Below are 19692 nucleotides of genomic sequence, written 5' to 3' on the forward strand. Positions count from 1 at the left end.
CTATTATGGTGTTCAACTTAGTATATCTAGAGAATGGCCTGTGAAAACAACCTTTTTATCTCTATGTGTTTAAGTAAAAAAGCAAAGGTAAAACTTCATTTCTTCTTAGATTATGTGTCTTAAAGATACATAAGAGCTAAATATGCTAGGAGATTTGATTTTATCTTATAATCATTTAATTTGAATTTTAATTCCATATATTTTAATTTTAGATAGACCCTGTGACATGTAAGTGCTGGCTCTCCAAATATTGTTAGCTCATCCTGTTGTGGTATGTGTCCTGAGAGCTCAGGCTTCTCCTGCTTATCAATCTTCTCCTATAGAGACAGAAGCTTTTGTCATAATTTGGAGAACATTCTGGAGGAATGTTGATAGTTTACAAAAGTAGGTTTGTAACTGGTCTTAAGATTTAGAAAAGAAAATGAAGACGTAATAAGATATGAAGTCATATCTTAAGAATGAAATATGGGGTGTTAAAACTGTATTCTACAATTAAACACAGTTTTAAACAATAATTTGTACTAATTTGTTTCAAAGAAGAATACTCACAAGTATAAGAATTATTTAGGAGTTCTGTTGTGGCAGAGTAAGTTAATAACCCAATATAGTATCCATGAGGATGTGGGTTTGATCCCTGGCCTCACTCAGGGATTAAGGATCCTGCTTTGCCGTGAGCCGAGATGTAGGTCACAGATGTGGCGTGAATCTGGTTTGCTATGGCTGTGGCATAGGCCGGAAGCTGCAGCTCCAATTTCATCTCTAACCCAGGACCTTTCATACACTGCAAGCGTGGCCCTAAAAAGAAAAAGAAAAGAATTATTTAAATTAGCATACCATTTATAAATAGTTTCATGGAATGCTTAAAACTAAACACATTCAATTACAGTTTGGATTACACTGCTATTTCACTTAGTAAACTGTTCAAATTGATTAGAATAAAATTGTAAAATAAATTCAGCACAGTCCACATTATAGAATCTGAATTAGAGAGGCTCAAATTTATTATACATTTATAAAGACTATGAAAAGAATTAAAAAATTAAAAAAAAATGAAAATTGACATTTGAAAAAAAATTTATCTCAATATTTGATCTAGACTTACAGATGAGTTTTCCTTCCCTCTCTTTTGGAGACACTTGGAGCTCTCAACTCCTCTCATGATCATACATACCTGAGATGTCCCAAGTGGGGAAAAGAAGAACTTTTTTCCATTATAAAACCATCAAAGAGTTCTGTTTTCATGTTGGCAAGTGAAAAGCTGTGCTTTTCAGTGAAGCTTTTTAGGCCTTTCTCAAAAGAGCATTTTGAGGGAGAATGTAATGTTTAACTAATAACTAAATACTTTGAAAATAACTGTTCAGTACTATATACAATAGCCAAGACATGGAAACAACCTAAATGCCCATCAACAGAGGAGTAGATAAAGAAGATGTGGTACATATACACAATGGAATATTACTCAGCCTTTAAAAGGAAATAAATAATGGCATTTGCCAGAAACATGGATGGACCTAGATATTATCATGACAAGTGAAGTCAGTCAGACAATGAGACACCAACATCAAATGCTGTTACTTACATGTGGAATCCAAAATAGGACACAATGAACTTCTTTGCAGAGCAGATACTGACTCACAGACTATGAAAAACTTGTGGTTTCTAAATGAGATGGATTGGGGAGTAGGGGGGTGCACTGAGGGTTTGGGATGTAAATACCATAAAATTTGGTTGTAATGATTGTTGTACACCTATAAATGTAATAAAATTCATTGAGTAATTTAAAAAAAACACTTTGAAAAGATGCCACTTTGTACAAAGAAAGAACATAAAATGTTGAAATAATTTTGTTTAATTTTGGGGGGATTTTTTGGTTGAATCTCACAGTTCTATGTTTACAAGTTCTTTTAAAAGCCTGGTTTTCTGTGGTTGGTGTTCATTGTTAGATGTTCAGTGAATATTTGTGAAATTTAGGAAGGTTAAATTTATGACCTATAATATGTCAAAATTCATTATAGGAAAACCTAAACATGTCTTTAAAATATACTCTAACAATTCAAAAACTATTTGTGATGCCTTCTGGAAGGGCAAATTTGTTAACTTTTTTTTTTTTCCCCAGGGAATTCATTTGTACCAGATTGTTAGGAAATAATGACACATCCATTTCTAGTGTCTGGTTTTATTTTTTTATTGTGTGTTATAAATACTCTAGATCTAGAGTGCTTCCCATTTAAAAAATAATCCAGGAATTTTGGAGTAGAAATGGACTTGAGAGTTTATTTTTCCCAACTTCCTCCTACTATTGATAAGGGATTTTTTTTCCCAGAAGGGAAAAGTGACTTTTTTAGTGCCTGTATGTCTAAGAAGAAAAGGACAAGAATTATTTTTCTTTTCTACCTGGTACAGGAAGTACTCAATAAAAAATCCCCAAGAAGGAAGAGTCACTTCAGTGTGGTTTGAAGTACATATAATTGAAACATTAATTAGCATTTTGGTTCTTCTGTCATTGACTAAGGAGATTGGTTAAGGTGAGACTTTCCCTGTGAAATAGAGATGCTGGGAGAATGTGAGGCCCCATCCCAGACCCTGGCATTAACCACATCCTTATCGCTGGGCAGGAATTTTCAAGGAGATTTAATGTACATACCATTGGGACAAAAGAATTGGTGGTGGGCATATTTCACTTGAAAATAAAAACCAAACTTCATCCCATTGCTCTGATTTGGTTTTGAGCATGTTATTCATTTTTTAAAAAATTCAAGCAGCACTAAAGATATTTGTGTCTCCTTTTTAGAAGAGATTTTGCGGCATAAGTCAGCTAGTTTTTTCCTTCCACACTCCTCTGTCTTTTTGAAAGTCATCATTCTTTCATCCATTGTTTATTGAACATTTCTATGTTACAGGTGTAGTGGCAGCTTATTAAAATATTAAATCAAAAATACTTGGTCTCTGTCCTAAAGAAGGAGGGAGTTTATTCCTTGAGAGGTTGCAATACACCATTTTTGCTCCCAATTTTCCCATGGCATCTGTACTTTCTGTTATAAAATTTGACACAGTAGTCATATAGTAGAGAAAATACAAAATGATAGAAATCATAGGAGGGTTTCACGTCATTTGTTTATCCATTTATTCAACAAGTCTTTGTTGAGTACCTCCAGTAGGGACTTTAAGAGTACCTGCTCTATCAGAGAACCAGGCTATGTGAGTTTGGATATACCAGTGAGTAAAATACTCAATGATCCTGCCTTCATAAGATCACATTCTAGTGGGTGAGACCAATAGTGACCAAGAAACATAAATAAATTACAGAGCATGGTAGAAAGTGACAAGTGCTCTTTTAAAAGAAAATAGAAGAGTAGGGGCAATCACATGTGTGGGAAGGAGAAAAGAAAAGGGGTACAGCTTTAAATAGTGTGGTCAAGAGATGTCTCATTGTGAAGGTAACTTTTTTTTTTTTTTTGTCTTTTGAGGGCTGCAACTCTGAATATGGAGGTTCCCAGGCTAGGGGTCTAATCAGAGCTGTAGCTGCTGGCCTACACCATAGCCACAGCAAGCCAGATATGAGCCACATGTGTGACCTACACCACAGCTCATGACAACACCGGATCCTTAACCCACTGAGCGAGGCCAGGGATCAAACGTGCAACCTTATGGTTCCTAGTCGGATTTGTTTCCATTGCACCAAGACAGGAACTCCATGAAGGTTACTTTTGAACATAGTCTTGAGGGCAGTTGAAATGAAAATCCAAGAGTTAGGGTAACCATGGGGTTTGAATTTTTAAATATATTTTAAGTCTATTTAGTTACAGATATTACTTCCTGACAAGAGGATGCAGATATTGGTAAAGTCAGAGCTTTTGCTTCTCTTTCCTTTCCTTCCTATTAGAGATTTACACGAGGAATGGTATTTCCACTCTGTTTTCTCTCTTGTACTTAACTAAAGTAAATGTATTTCATATGATTTTTGTCCATCCATGATAAGAACAAAGTTTACTTTCAGAATTTCCTCTTGACACCTCAGAGCAGCATGTACCATAATTTGATATAATTCATTGTTTCTTAGAAACATAAAAATCCATGTGTTGCCATTTTTAGAGCGATTTAGTCATCTCAGGCAACAAATTCACTTATTTTGCCTTTGAGTCATGAAATCATAGATGCAGATAAGAAAATTGTTTATTTGCTTAATATTTTTATTAACTTTGACATAATTTAAAAATAAAAGTCTTCATTTCTTGTAGATTATGTTCCTGGCATCTGCTTATGCAAGTCCCCAACTCACAGACGAGAGCTGTTCAGCCATGGCTGCTGTCACACACTACCTGTATCTTTGCCAGTTCAGCTGGATGCTCATTCAGGTTGGTACCTCATTGCCTCTCTCCCCCCTTCAGCTTTCCAGTGCATCTGGATAGAATGGCCTTTGTAGCTGACCTTCTTTATACTGCAATGGAAATAATTCCATCTATCCATCACTGCATTACCCAGAAGATCAGCACAAGAAAAAAAACTTATAAGCTGTACAACATGAGAAGGCATAGTGAATTTGAGGAAATGAGAAGAAATCTAGTAGAGTTGGCAGTAAGAGAGTGGTAGAAATGAAGCTTGTGATGTGGGCCCCTCTAAGGCACAGTAAGAAATTTTAACTTTTTTCCTAGGGGAAGTCATAGAATTCCTTTTATGCAAGAGAGTGACATGAAGGGATTTGGAGGGATGAGATTTGGATTTTAAAAAGAACTCCCTGTTTGTAGTGATTGAGTTCAGGAAAGATTAACTCTTAACACAGGAGCCAGTTAAGTAGCTTTAGCTGTATTCAGGGGAAAGAATGTGGTGATGTTAACCAAGGAGCTAGCAGAAGAGGCAAAGGTAACATCTTCTGAGAATTTTTTTTTTTAATTGAACTATAAGATGTAAAGATTGGTTATAAAGAATGCAGAAGGTGGAATGAAGGATGTTACCCAAGTTTCTGGCATAAGTAAATGGGTAGATAGTGTTGCCTTGAACTGAAATAATGATTGGGGAAGATGATGAGCGTTTTTTGTTTTTTGTGTTTTATTTTTTTGTAAGACATGCTGATTGTACAGTTCTTCTGAGATCTCCAGTGGGGTCTTTGAGAGAATTGGGGTCCTCAGGGCTAAATCTCAGAACAGAGGCCAAGGCTATAGAAACACAGTAGAAAATTACTGACTTAGAGCTGGAAAATGGAGCCGCTGCTTCAGCACCTATCACTTGGGAGGGGGGAGAGTACAGAGCGAGACCCACAAAGTCCTAGCATACTCTCCTGAGGAGCTAACAAGTGTTTGGGAAAGACTTGAGCTCTTCCTTTTCTGAGTAAAATCCCGAATTCTCTCTATTGTCCAATGCTGATTTGCTTGATAAGGAGGCTAATGTGAGAGCTGGATCCACTTCAGCAGAATTAATGTCACTAATTAAATAGCTCGACTAAAATGTTGCCTGTGAAATGATTTCTCCATAATGGTATTATTCAGTCTTTCATGTGCTAGAAATAGTTTCATTATCTGTTCCTGAGCATGCATATCAACTATTGTATGTAAATAAATACATTCAGGCCCTTGCATATTCTTTTTTCTTGTTGAGTAAGAAGGAAGTGGGATTTCCATCACCTGGCAATATGGGAGAACAGTGAGGTGATACTACTATGAGAGAATAGAGACTCAAGGAAGGGATATTTTCTCAGGTATGATATTACAGTTGGCGCTGAAGAAGAAGAAAACTGAATTGTTTAGTTAATAGAATTAGCTGGAACAACTGGAGGCCTGCATCTGGGTTTGAATTCTGGCTCTGTCGTTATTTTTGTAATCTTAATCAAGTTACTAACTCTCTCTAAGGCTTGTTTCTAAATCTGCATATGAGAATAATAATTCCTACGTCATAGAATTATTGTTTTATAGCTCTTTGAGCAGCTCTAATTATGAAAAGTTCATGATGTTCTCCAACTCCCCAAACAATTATGAAGTAAATCTAAACCGTATAACATAAAACAAATATTTGCTGAAATTAGCATTTGCTAGATTCTCGATTCTTTTTATCAGTTTATCTAAGCTGAATATTTTTATGTGCACTCTGTGTATGTTGCTATTTATCTGCTTGAACTGAGGTCTGTGGTGGTTTTCTGAAGGTCTTTGTCTATGTCCCTGACCTATTCAGTTTTTGATGAATGACCTGGATGAAGATACAGGATGCTGTCTTATCAGGTACACAGATGATGCAGAGTTGAAAGGATAGCTAGACCAGCAAGCTGCCTGTGTTAAGAGCACAGGTAAAATTAATATAGAGAAAACTATACTGTGACAGATTGAGAGTAAAAGAGACACAAGCTGATGGAGGTTAAAGTAAGCAACTTGAAATTTTAATTTATCCCAAACTCAGTAGCAATCAAATGTGTGACCAGATTGCTTAAACTCTAGCAACTACAGTAACTACAAAAACCACAGCAGACCTAGGTTATATTAACAACAGTATGCAGGCAGTTGAGGCAGCTTGTTTACATTGTAATATACAAGGTTCAGACAACCTTGGGACCCTGTAACCACTTCAGCAGAAACATTAACCAGCCAATGAGAAGTTGGGAGACAGTCCTAGAAGAAATTTAACAGGGAGCTGAAGATTATTAATCTGGAAAGAAATTAGTGAGATGAGATGGTTGTATGTATACTGGGAGGGCTGCCTCAGGCAAGAAAGAATGGACTGTACAGCTTCATTTAGAAGAACCAGAACAAATGGGTCAAAAATTAGGGAAGCAAATTTGATTCACGTTAAGAAGTTTTATAGCAAATAAAAATGTGAAAGTTGAAGAAGCCGTTTCTAAAAGTAGAGGGCCTTCATTCACTGAAATATATTCAAAGAGGGGAAATGCCCAACTTTGAAATATGTTTTAGATTTCATGCTTTAGGCAGTGTTAGCAGGATGGCATATAAAATTTAACCCAATTTAATAGAAATTGGCATTTTCTGTATGTCTTCTTCACAACTTGGGTAAATATGATTGTGGCTGATGCACATTTAGTAAACTAATCAGGTTGCTATATGGCTAATGCTTTAGGAAACTATTTAAAGTACCAGTGAAATTTAATGTGATTCAGATGGTACACCACACATTTTTCATGGTTTGTGGTGTGACCACAAGGGAAAAATTCAATAACTTCTGATTCTAGGTAGGTTACTTCTGATGACTTACTTTGTGGTCAGAGGTTGTCACTTTACTAACCTGTATTTTCTCCTTTATAAAATACTGTCTGCTAAAATCTTTTTTTAAAACTATAATTTATTTTTAAAACGTTATGTGAAAGATTCTACTACTGTTAGTTCATTCTTGTTAGTTGAACAAAGTTGAAAAAATTGAAAGAATATTAACATTTTAATAATTCTACTGCATATTTTTTAGCAGTCTAGGAGAGAATTTGATATATGTATGTGTGTGCACAGCTTATAACTATAAGTTAATCACCAACTTTAAATCATTGGCCTAAGCATGTCAGAAATGTTTACTTTGATTAGATCTTCAATCTTAGAATTAATACATTTAAATGAATTTATCTTGAAAAGTTATTTTACTTTTATATCATACTTTTAATGCATTATAGTAAAATTGGATTCTATTTTAGAGTAGATAAAAGCAGTCTTGTTGGTAATATGTTACATAACTTCTCTGAGTCTAGGTTTTTCTTATCTAAATAATCAGATTTGTAATAACAGGATCTCTCTTTGACGACTGTGGAAAGATAGCATGAATGAATACATGGAAAGAACTTGGAACGGTTCCTGATACAGACTATGCTCCAGATGTATTTACTCATATTATTTGCTAAGCAAATATGTAGGATAATAATTCATAGATTTTGAAATATGTTGAATGGTCTGTTTTTGGGAAAGAGGGAACTGACTGTGAGGCAGACACTAACTAGCTGCAAAGCCTTAGCAAGCTGGTAACTTCTAACCTCTTTACTGAAGTGCATGCCTGACTCATTGTAGGCTCCAGAGCTGGTACCCCTGGCTGGTTCTTTAGGCTTCCCTCTCCTCTGACAGGGAAGTCATACCATGCATGATGGGAATGGAGCAACAATTTATTTTGCTTATTTTTTTAGAAGCATGCAACTCACAAATTCTTTTTTTGGCCATGGAAATGGAGGTATCTTCTGTTTGCCCTTCATATGAGATCACCCTGAAATTTCTGAAATAGTCTCCCACTTCCTTAATATAACAGGGTTATGTCTACTCTAAGAAAAATTGACAGTGAAAATATGAATTCTTGGAGTTCCCGTCATGGCGCAGCAGAAACAAATCTAACTAGGAACCATGAGGTTGCAGGTTCAGTCCCTGCCCTTGCTCAGTGGGTTAAGGATCTGGCGTTGCCATGAGCTGTGATGTAGGTCCAGATGCGGCTTGGATCTGGCGTTGCTGTGGCTCTGGCACAGTCAGGCGGCTATAGTTCTGATTAGACCCTTAGCCTGGAAACCTCCATATGCCACAGGTGCAACCCTAGAAGGACAAAAAGACAAAAAAAAAAGAAAATATGAACTCTTGTAGTACTTTTTATTCTATTTTCTTGTTGTTCTACTTTTATTTCTTTTTTCTGTTTTGACTTACTTTCATTTTAAAAATAGCATATACTAATTTGTGTAAAATGTAATCAAACATTATAGAGAAATATGAAATGAAAAATATATCTATTTCCCCCTATTTTATATGCTTCCCACCCTCTCCTCTACCCTCAGCCCTACCCCCAAAGGTAAACACTGTGGTTTCCTGTTTATCCCTCCAGATATATTCCACAAATATATAAATATTTATAGATATATAAAGAAGCACATATGTGTGTGTTTGAGTGTGGATATGATGTATATACATATTTATATATAGTGTAAATATATTTGTGTGTATTTAAATTTACTCCCTACAGATAGACATTTTTTCTATTCTATAATATGATTATTCCATATTTTATTTTTCTAGTCTCCCATTAATGAAATGCTGGTTATTTCCACTTATTTTTGCTATTGTAAACAGTTTTTCCTTGAACATCTGTGCACTCTGAATATTTTTTTTAATGGTTTTTATTTTTTTCCATTATAGCTAGTTTACAGTGTTCTGTCAATTTTCTACTGTACGGCAAAGTGACCCAGTCACATATACATATATACATTCTTTCTCTCACATTATCCTCTATGATGCTCCATCAGAAGTGACTAGATATAATTCCCAGTGCTATACAGCAGGATCTCATTGCTTATCCATTTCAAAAGCAATAGTTATTACCTATTATTATATCTATTAACCCAACATACCCAGTCCATCCCACTCCCTCCCCCTTCCCCTTGGCAACTGCAAATCTGTTCTCTAAGTCCATGATTTTCTTTTCTGTGGAAAGGTTCATTTGTGTCATATATTAGATTCCAGATATAAGTGATATCATATTGTATTTGTCTTTCTATTTCTGACTTACTTCATTTAGTATAAGAGTCTCTAGTTGCATCCATGTTGCTGCAAATGGCATTATCTTGTTCTTTTTTATGGCTGAGTAGTATTCCATTGTGTATATAATACCACATCTTCCTAATACAATCATCTGTAGATGGATATTTGGGATGTTTCCACGTCTTGGCTATTGTGAATAGTGATGTAATGAACATGCAGGTGCATGTGTCTTTTTCAAAGAAAATTTATCCAGATATATGCCCAAGAGTGGATTGCTGGGTCATATGGTAGTTCTGTATATAGTTTTCTGAGGTACTGTTTTCCATAGTGGTTGTACCAATTTATGTTCCCACCAAGAGTGCAGGAGGGTTCCCTTTTCTCCATACCTTCTCCAGCTTTTGTTATTTGTGTGAATATTTATTTACTTATAGAATATCCATAGAGTAAACGCCTAGAAGTAATGTCTTTACTATTAACATCTACATGAAAATGCTACCAGATGGATTGCCAGATCATGAGTTAATCCATGAAAGAGATAAATCACAAGTAAGTTATTTTAGATATTGGTATGTAATATAGATAAATAGAAACTTAATTTTGCTTGTATATTTATTTGGCCCAGTTTTAGGATCATTTCCTATCACCAAGTCAAATTAATCTGCTTCAGTTATGATCACTATTCAAGCCTGGATGATCCTTGAATTTCATGCCGAGGGACATAGCATACTCAGAAATATAATATTTTCTTTTGAAACTAAAGTTTACCTGAAGGACTTTTTTTTTTTTTTAATGGTAGAATAAAGTTAGAAATCATTTCACAACTGCACTTGGACATTCACATCTTGTGCCTTAATTTTTCCATAAAATCAGACTATGAAGAAGCAAATGTACATATTATTTATTCCTTGGTGGGAAGGCTACTTAGTGCCAGAGCATAACAACAGGAAGGGAAATGCTAATTTAGCTGTGTTTTTCCTTCGTCATTGATTTAATTTGGGGGACATCAAAGGTATTAAGGACAACAGACTGGTAATTATCAAGATAAAAATGACATACCCGGGAAATACTGAATTTTCCAATCCTCACAAAGCCTTGCAAAAATTGTTAAGAGGAAGGATAACTGGAACAAGGCTATGTGGTAACATTTCTTAGACTGTCCTCTGAAATGAATAACTGAGAACATGTGGTAATGACAGAATTAATAACATCCATGATCTCTGATTAAACTTGTTACTATACATCAGTCCAGGGTTTCTGATGACATAGTTAATAACCATATATTAAAAAACAGGCTAGATGTCAATTTTATTCCACTTGGCATGAAAATTTATTTTAGCTTAAAAAAGAAAAGGCATTTCTCCTTTATATTTTATAAGTGTCATAATATGTATTACAATACTATATATTGTATGAGCAAACTCATGAATCTGTGTTTACAAAGCATAGGAAAGCATTTATGACCCATGATAATCAAGCAGTTAAAAAAGTGTATCTTCAGTTTTTCCTCTGTGAACACTTGGAAAGTGGAGTGGGAGTCAGTGAAAATATTTCTGTAAAAATAAACAAACATGTCCACATAGGAATGTTAGTAAATATGCTTACAGACACACCATCTTTTAGTTTATTCCTAACTGTTTTTGAACTAAATTATATCTGGGTATTTCTGTTGGTTGCCTTGTATCTTAATCAGAATCAGCTTAAATTCTAAAAGCCTCAATTCCTAATTCTGGGAAATATGCTTCTCCCATCCTCATTTTCCTCCAGTGTAAAAAAATAATAATAAAACTTACGAGAGCAGTTGTCTTGATTAAATGAGATACAGCTTGGAGTTCCATCACAGCCCAGTGGTTAACGAACCTAACTAGTATCTGTGAGGACATGGGTTCCATCCCTGGCCTTGTTCAGTGGATTAAAGATCCAGCATTGCCGTGAGCTGTGTTATAGGTTGCAGATGCAGTTCAGATCCCGCATTGCTGTGGCAGTTGCAGCTCTGATTTGACCCCTAGCCTGGAAACTTCTATATGCCACAGGTGTGGCCCCCCCCACCCAAAAAAAAAGAGAGAGAGAGAGATACCTTAATGTGGTGTCTACATTTATTAGCCAACTAGTAAGTATTGGTTCCATTCTTCCTCTCTTAAACTGCTGTATTTAACATTTTTAAGTTTCCACTGGTTAACTTTGACCCTCTTCATTAGGAGTTCAATCAAATAAATTCTAAAATCCTTTCTGACAAGGTAGTATGTAAATGAATAAACTCAATAACAAAACCAAATTATGAAATTGCTGTTAAATTCAGTAAAAATTATTAAATTCTGAAATTGTGTACATCTTCACTTATTTATTTCTTAATGGAGAGTGTACGCAAAACATTTTACTGGGTACTTTAAGGGATACAAAATTTAATCTACCATAGCTCACAGATATGTTTCGGCCATTTCTTTTCTGATTAAACTTTATAAGATTTCATTTAGCGTTAGGAAAGAGTGGAGAGGGAGAGAATTAATAGGTTATTGCTCTACTTGAACTGGGAAAATTTTGCATCTCCACTGGCACATAAAGTGAGTCAGGGAAAACAAGGACAAAAAATAAGTTCTCATGAAAATGATAATATTGTCAGTATTTGTGTGTATTTCTATGGAAATAAATCTTAAGCTTAGTTTTCATAGGATGCTTTGGATTTGTGGTCTACTCCCAGTTCTATAACTAACCTGAATATGGAAAAGCTATGTTTTTCTCTCACTGCTTCAGCTTCCATATCTTTAAATAAGATATCCAAAGATAGTCCATGGATGGTTCTAACAAAATTTTTAAAGCTTAGAAATAGAAAGGTAACTAAAGATCTAGTTATTGACATTCCAATTCTCATTTAGTCTTTAGCCAGAAATAGGTAAGTATGGTAAGCTGTGCTCAGCCTGGATAAAACACATTGGTGAGAGTTACACCCTTTAATTTCTATCAAATTTTCATAATTCTTTTAGTTCTGACATTGGATAAACACAGATACTGAGACACACAGATCACATATGTTACATATCCATCAACATAAAAATATTATGCAAAAATAATTATCTCTTAATACTCTTACTTTCGATTACAAAGGAGGAACCATGATAACAGGGAAAGGAATTAGTTCAAATGCTCCAATCCCACCTTGTTGTGGAGAATGACAGTAACTGGAACTTTTAACCCAAGTGCTTCAGAATAACAACATATAACTCAGTTTTTTAGAACAGTGAAAAAAACTAAGTTAATTTAAGCAAATATTCAAATAATAAAAGGAATAATAAGTAGAGTTCCCACTGTGGTACAGCAGGTTAAGGATCTAGCATTGTCACTGCAGTGGCTTGGGTCCCTAATGTGGTGTGGGTTTGATCCCTGGCCTAGAAACCCACATGGCACAGGCACAGCCAAAATAAAGAAAAAATAATAAGCATATAGGATACTCATTGAACACAAGTACTATAAATGCAGTTGTATCTCTGGGAAATGTGAGCAGGAATAGAAGGCTCTGTCCATTCTTCTCTATAAACAACACACTTTCTTCATTCTACTTTCAGACGCCCCCATCCCTAAAATTCCTATATTTTCCTTTTGCGGTTGATCAGCTTCAACTATCACAAAATTTCAGGGAATTCAATGATAGATGATTGGTCCAGCCTTGGTCAGGCTTCTTCCAAATGAACAGCTGTGGACACAGGAGCAGGGTCATGAGCCCATTCTGCATATGTTGGCAGAGGATGGGAGAGTGGGAGTAGGGAAACAGGGTTCAGAGAAAGCAAGCTGATATCCTAGGCATATATGCCAAAATGTACCTACCAAACATTCTATATTAAAATATTTTTTAAAATATATTTTAAAATTCAAGTTAAACTTGGAGTTACTCAAAACAAATCTTAGGTTTAGGCCATATGGTATTTCTTGAATAATTAAATACTGTTTCATAACATAGTGTTTCCATTCTGTAACCAAAAGAAAAAGTATTTCCTTTAGAGTATACCCCAATGATTGGATTCTTTTAGGAAAGAAAAAAAAAGATTTTTTTTAATTGACAAAATTTTATGACATTTGGAGCTATTTTTGCTTAACTGAGTATTCAAGTATTCAACCACATTGTATGTTGAACTCTTTGGAGCAGAAACATCGTGTATAAATCTAACAAGCAATTACATTTGTCTCAGTCTTATCTGAGCCAATGGTAAAGGTCAGACAGTTGCTGAAAGGTTCAGTGATTCTAACTGATGAAACTAATGTCCATCTGTGTAAAAGTGAATATTTTGGAAATGCCCTGATCTTTATCATGATGAATCAACTTAAAAGTCATTCATCAATCTATACTCTTCTTCCTGATCCTTCCCCTGACTGCACTATTGAGTTACCATGTTACATGGGTACATACAAACATCTATTTAAAATAAATAATCAGTATTTTATTTTAGAGATGGGTTAGTCATCCTTACTTTGCATGAATTTTCATTCTCTAAAAAAGGCAGCATTGATCACCCCAGCATGAGACTCTTGATACAGGCCCACTCTTTTGGGTCATGTCTCTATAATAATTATAGAAGGGAAGAAAAAACTCTTCTTGGACCAAATAATTTTTAAAAGTAGTTAGAACAAATTTACATACACAACAACTCAAAACATGCTCCATAATTGCAGGTATAAGCAGATGTGCATAAAGATATGGAGTACTGACAGGAAATAAAATTCAGAGACAAAAATCTTAAAGTAGCTAAATGTTTTTATCCAGTCCTGGCTTAGGCCAATCAATACTAATCCCTCAAGGCTGATTTGGTCCAGTACTTGGAAGCCTCAGTATGATCTGAAGGCCTTCCCAAGAACGTTGGGCACATTGTTTTTCACATAGAAGAGTTCCCATTGTTTCACAGCTTGCTTTTGGTTTTAAACTACTTATCTTTTGTCTTTCACACTGATAGCCTAAAAGGAGGTTTAAAGGAGGTGGTAATATTTTCCAGTGGTGACTGTGTGCTTAGCACTTTGTATGCAGTGTCTCACGTAATCATATATTAACTTTGTTGTACATGTGAAGAAACTGAGGCTCTGGAGTTGTTGTCCTGTGCTCAGAGTTAGTCCACTAATGTATAAAAGTGTACATATATAATTCATCTATGCTCAGACTCTTTTTACCAGAGGAAATGGAAAAGAGAGATTATCTAGTGGATAAGTGTGATTTGGGACCAATAACAACATTTCCAGGCGTCCGGTTCCTTCTGTCCATATAAAGTCCCTTCATCGCCCTCATTCTCTATACGCTTTTATATGTTTATTTTTATAAGGTAAGAAATGACAGAAAGTATGGTATAAGTATTTTCCTTAATAATTTCTTTCCCATTTGTTTGTAAACGAAGACTCAGGAAGGTCAATGCCTCTAGTGTCTCTGTTACTGCTATTTCCTCAATGCCTGGACTGGCCTGTGAAATTCAGTACGCATTTAACAAATATTTGTCAAGTGAATGAATAAAAAGGAGAGAGTTGAAGTTCCCATTGTGGCTTAATGGTAATGAACCCGACTATTACCTGTCTCTGGCCTTGCTCAGTGGGTTAAGGATCCAGTTTTTGCCGTGAGCTGTGATGTAGGTCATAGATGCGGCTTGGATCCCACATTGCTGTGGCTGTGCTGTAGACTGGCAGCTGCAGCTCTGATTCAGAACCTAGCCTCGGAACTTCTATATTATATGCTGCAGGTGCAGCCCTAAAAAGATAAAAGAAAAAAAAAAGAAAGAGAAGAGAATGTAAATTGAGAAAGAAAAATGGCTGTAAAACCTACCCCCGTCCCAGAACATTTTTCTCTATGCAGTCATGTTCTATTTACTTGTCTGTATCTCCCACTGGGAACTGAGACTGAGGCTGTTGTAACAACTATATTGCCATTGCCTGGAACAATGTCTAGCCCCACCAGATGATAAGCCCTCAATAAGTAAAACTTGTTTAAAAGTCTGGAGCATAGGGCTGTTTGCTCATTATCCTGAAGTTGTTTCCAGGGAAGTTAGATTTGAGTATCAATCAGTCTGTGTTTCTTCAAAGACACATTTACAGGGCAATCACAGACAATTATGACTGAGAGTAAATCAAAACAAATTAAGGAAAATAAAAGGTATAATAAGTACACCTGAAATTAACACATTGTAAATCAACCATATTCAATTAAAAATTGATTAATAAAAATAAAATAATAAAATAGTAGTAATAATAAGGACTCCAATGATGGTCCACTATATTGAAGATCAAAGAATCTAGTCTACAAGTGGTATATAAAACTGAGCACTTGTTATATTTTATATTAAATTAATGTTATAAATTTGGTTTTAGCAAAATAGTATGTTATACTAAATTGATAATTAGTCTTTGTCTTGGTTTTCTAAATGTATGTATTTAACTATTACCATAATAGAATTTTAAGTCAATGCTGAAAACCCAAAGAATTTTTCCTTTGAAACAGGGCTGTGCTTTAATCCAGTTTGAGAAACCCTGAACAGAAAATATCTATATTTCTCTGTCTCTGAGCTTTTATCGATGTGTGTTTTTTCTTTATTTGTTTTTTCTATGCTTTTTATTTCTCCTTTTATTAATTTTTTAAAATTGTTATTTCCCCAATACATTTTTTTTCTACTGTACAGCATGGTGACCCAGTTACACATACATGTTTACATTCTATTTTCTCACATTATCATGCTCCATCATAAGTGAGTGCACATAGTTCCCAGTGCCACACAGCAGGATCTCATTGCTAATCCATTCCAAAGGCAATAGTCTGCATCTATCAACCCCAAGCTCCCAATCCATCCCACTCCCTCCCCCTCCCTCTTGGCAACAACAAGTCTATTCTCCAAGTCCATGATTTTCTTTTCTGTGGAAAGTGTCATTTGTACAGTACATTAGATGCCAGATATAAGTGGTATCATACGGTATTTGTCTTTCTCACTTCACTTACTATGAGAGTCTCTATTTGATCCATGTTGCTGCAAATGGCATTATTTTGTTCTTTTTATGGCTGAGTAGTATTCCACTCTGTGTATATACCACATCTTCCTAATCCAATCATCTGTCAATGGACATTTAGGTTGTTTCCATGTTTTGGCTGTTGTGAATAGTGATGCAATGAACATGTGGGTGCATGTGTCCTTTCTAAAGAAAGTTTTGTCCGGATATATGCCCAAGAGTGGGGTTGCTGGGTCATATGGGAGTTCTATGTATAGTTTTCTAATGTACCTCCGTACTGTTCTCCATAGTTGTTGTACCAGCTTACATTCCCACCAAGACTGCAGAAGGGTTCCCTTTTCTCCACATCCCCTCCAGCATTTGTTCTTTGTGGGCTTATTAATGATGGCCATTCTGACTGGTGTGAGGTGATGGTACCTCATGGTAGTTTTGATTTGCATTGCTCTAATAATCAGGGATGTTGAGTATTTTTTCATGTGCTTGTTGGCCATCTATATATCTTCCTTGGAGAATTGTCTATTCATGTCTTTTGCCCATTTTTCCATTGGGTTGTTGGCTTTTTTGTTGTTGAGTTGTATAAGTTGTTTGTATATTTTAGAGATTAAGCCCTTGTCAGTTGCATCATTTGAAACTATTGTCTTTTTGTTTTCTTTTTGGTTTCCTTTGCTGTGCAAAAGCTTGTCAGTTTGATGAGGTCCCATTGGTTTATATTTGCTTTTATTTCTGTTGCTTTGGGAGACTGACTTGAGAAAAAATTCATAAGGTTGATGTCAGAGAATGCTCTACCTATGTCCTGTTCCAGGAGTTTGATGGTGTCTTGTCTTATATTTAAGTCTTTCGGCCATTTTGAGTATTTTTGTGCATGGCGTTCCCGTTTCATTGATTTGCATGCAGCTGTCCAGGTTTCCCAGCAATACTTGCTGAAAAGACTTGTCTTTTTCCCATTTTATGTTCTTGCCTCCTTTGTCAAAGATTAATTGGCCATAGGTGTCCGGGTTTATTTCTGAGTTCTCTATTCTGTTCCATTGGTCTGTATGTCTGTTTTGATACCAGTACCACACTGTCTTGATGACTCTGGCTTTGTAATATTGCCTGAAGTCTGGGAGAATTATGCCTCCTGCTTGGCTTTTGTTCCTCAGGATTGCTTTGGCAATTCCGGATCTTTTGTGGTTCCATATAAATGTTTGGATTGTTTGTTCTAGTTCTGTGAAAAATGTCATGGGTAATTTGATAGGGATTGCATGGAATCTGTAGACTGCTTTGGGTAGTATGGCCATTTTTACAATATTAATTTTTCCAACCCAGGAGTACAGCTTTCCATTTCTTCTTTAATTTCCTTGATTAATGTTTTATAGTTTTCAGCATATAAGTCTTTTTTACCTCCTTGGTCAGGTGTATTCCCAGGTAATTGATTTTTCGGGTGCACTTTTAAAAGGTGTTGTGTTTTTGTATTGTTTGTTTGTTTTTTAACAGCTGTACCTGTGGCATATGGAAGTTCCTGGGCTAGGGGTCAAATTGGAACTGCAGCTGCTGCCTATACCACATCTACATCAGCACTACTTCTGAGCCACATCTGCCACATGTGTGGCAGCTTGCAGAAACACCAGATCCTTAAACTTTCAAGCAAGGCCAGGAATCAAACCCATATCCTCACAAGACACCATGTTGGGTCCTTCACCCCCTGAGCCACAACAGGAACTCCCACGTCTCTAACATCACCATGTACTCCATTGCCAGCCGGGTATCTTGCACAAGCATGCTGATAGTGACCATAAGCTAAAAAGAGAATGACACTAAAAAAAATCAGTCTGATATCACAACTGAGATACTATCACAAAGCAATTGATGCTGAGACTCTCAGGTCATTTTCAGATAGAAAAGAGACGACGCATACACATTGGATGGGGTCTAACTCATCTACTTCATTCCAAATGTATTATCCTAAAAAGAGCTACTTTATAAATAAGAAAAAACACAGCGAGTTTCTAAAAAGGAAAGAATTTCCAAATATTTCCAGACTTTTTATTTTATTTTTTTATTTTTATTGAAGTATAATGATTTACAGTGTCATGTTAGTTTCATGTATACAACATAGTGCTTCATATTCTTTTCATATTCTTTCTGTTATGGTTTATCAAGGATATTGAGTATAGTTCCCTCTGCTATACTGTAGGAACTTGTTTATCTATTTTGTATATAGTAATATGTATCTGTTAATCCCAAATTCTTAATTTGTTGCTTCCTCCCTTCCCCCTTTGGTAACCATAACCTTCTTTTCTATGTAGGTACTTTATTTTAAGTGTATTGTAGCAAATTGCAGTGGAATAAGTACACTGATTGAGTCTAACATTATGTATTTGGAACGTGTGGCTGTTGACCTCAATTTGCAGATGTACAAGGAACACGCAAATCAGCATTTCATGGTGGTATCCTCATGGGCAAAGACTGTGTCTTATTCCTTGTTTGTATGGGGTACCAATACAAGGCCTCACACAGGTGTGTTTGCAATGATGAGGGTTAAAGAGATGTGTTGGAACCCAGCACTAGGGAGTCAGAAACTGAGTTCTAATCCTGGTGACACCACTTTCTAATTTTATGAAACTGGAAAAGTGACTTAATCTTGAGTTATGAAAGAATGAATGTGTGAACTAACTGAAAAATCAAATAAAAACTATAATTATTGGGAGTCCCTGTTGTGGCTCAGCAGTAATGAACCCCACTAGTATCCATGAGGATGCAGGTTGGATCCCTGGTCTTGTTCAGTAGGTTAAGGATCCAGTGTTGCCATGAGCTGTGGTGTAGGTCGCAGATGAAGCTTGGATCTGGTGTTGCTGTGGCTGTGGCTAGGCCGACAGCTGCAGCCCCAATTTGACCCCTAGCCTGGGTACTTTCATGTGCCACAGGTGCAGCCCTAAAAAGCAAAAACAAACAAATTATAATTATTGAATGAATCCTGGCCCTTTATTGGTCAGTAACTTCTGCTTAAGCCAGATAAGTGTGTGTTCTGTTCTATTAGGTCAGAGCCTGTTCATTTTGTTGCTCTCTTTCTTTCTTTAGTCTGTGAATTTCTGGTACGTGCTGGTGATGAATGATGAACATACAGAAAGGCGATATCTGCTGTTTTTCTTTCTGAGTTGGGGACTTCCAGCTTTTGTGGTAATTCTCCTCATTATCATTTTGAGAGGAATCTATCATCAGAGCATGCCCCAGATCTATGGACTCATCCACGGTGACCTGTAAGTATATCCACTCGGAGCACCCTGCCTCCTCAGCCTTTCTGTACCCAAGCAGCTCTTCTGGTAGG

General features: G+C 35.9%; 1 protein-coding gene across 6 annotated transcripts in view; it reads left to right on the forward strand.

Annotated features, from left to right (window-relative positions):
* The window catches only part of ADGRV1 (adhesion G protein-coupled receptor V1), a 536680-nt gene that overhangs the window by 355970 nt on the left and 161018 nt on the right, over positions 1-19692 (forward strand). For all 6 annotated transcript variants that reach the window (XM_085014024.1, XM_021085376.2, XM_085014023.1 and 3 more), the window contains 2 exons: positions 4239-4355; positions 19446-19624. In XM_085014024.1, the coding sequence (XP_084870150.1) occupies positions 4239-4355; positions 19446-19624 (296 nt within the window). The remainder of the gene's footprint in view (positions 1-4238; positions 4356-19445; positions 19625-19692) is intronic.

This window comes from Sus scrofa, chromosome 2 (assembly GCF_054392235.1).
Source record: "Sus scrofa isolate SSC_HxYL_T2T_F1_AM1 chromosome 2, Sscrofa_HxYL_maternal_Yorkshire_Landrace_v2.0, whole genome shotgun sequence".
In the NCBI taxonomy this organism is placed as follows: Eukaryota; Metazoa; Chordata; class Mammalia; order Artiodactyla; family Suidae; genus Sus; species Sus scrofa.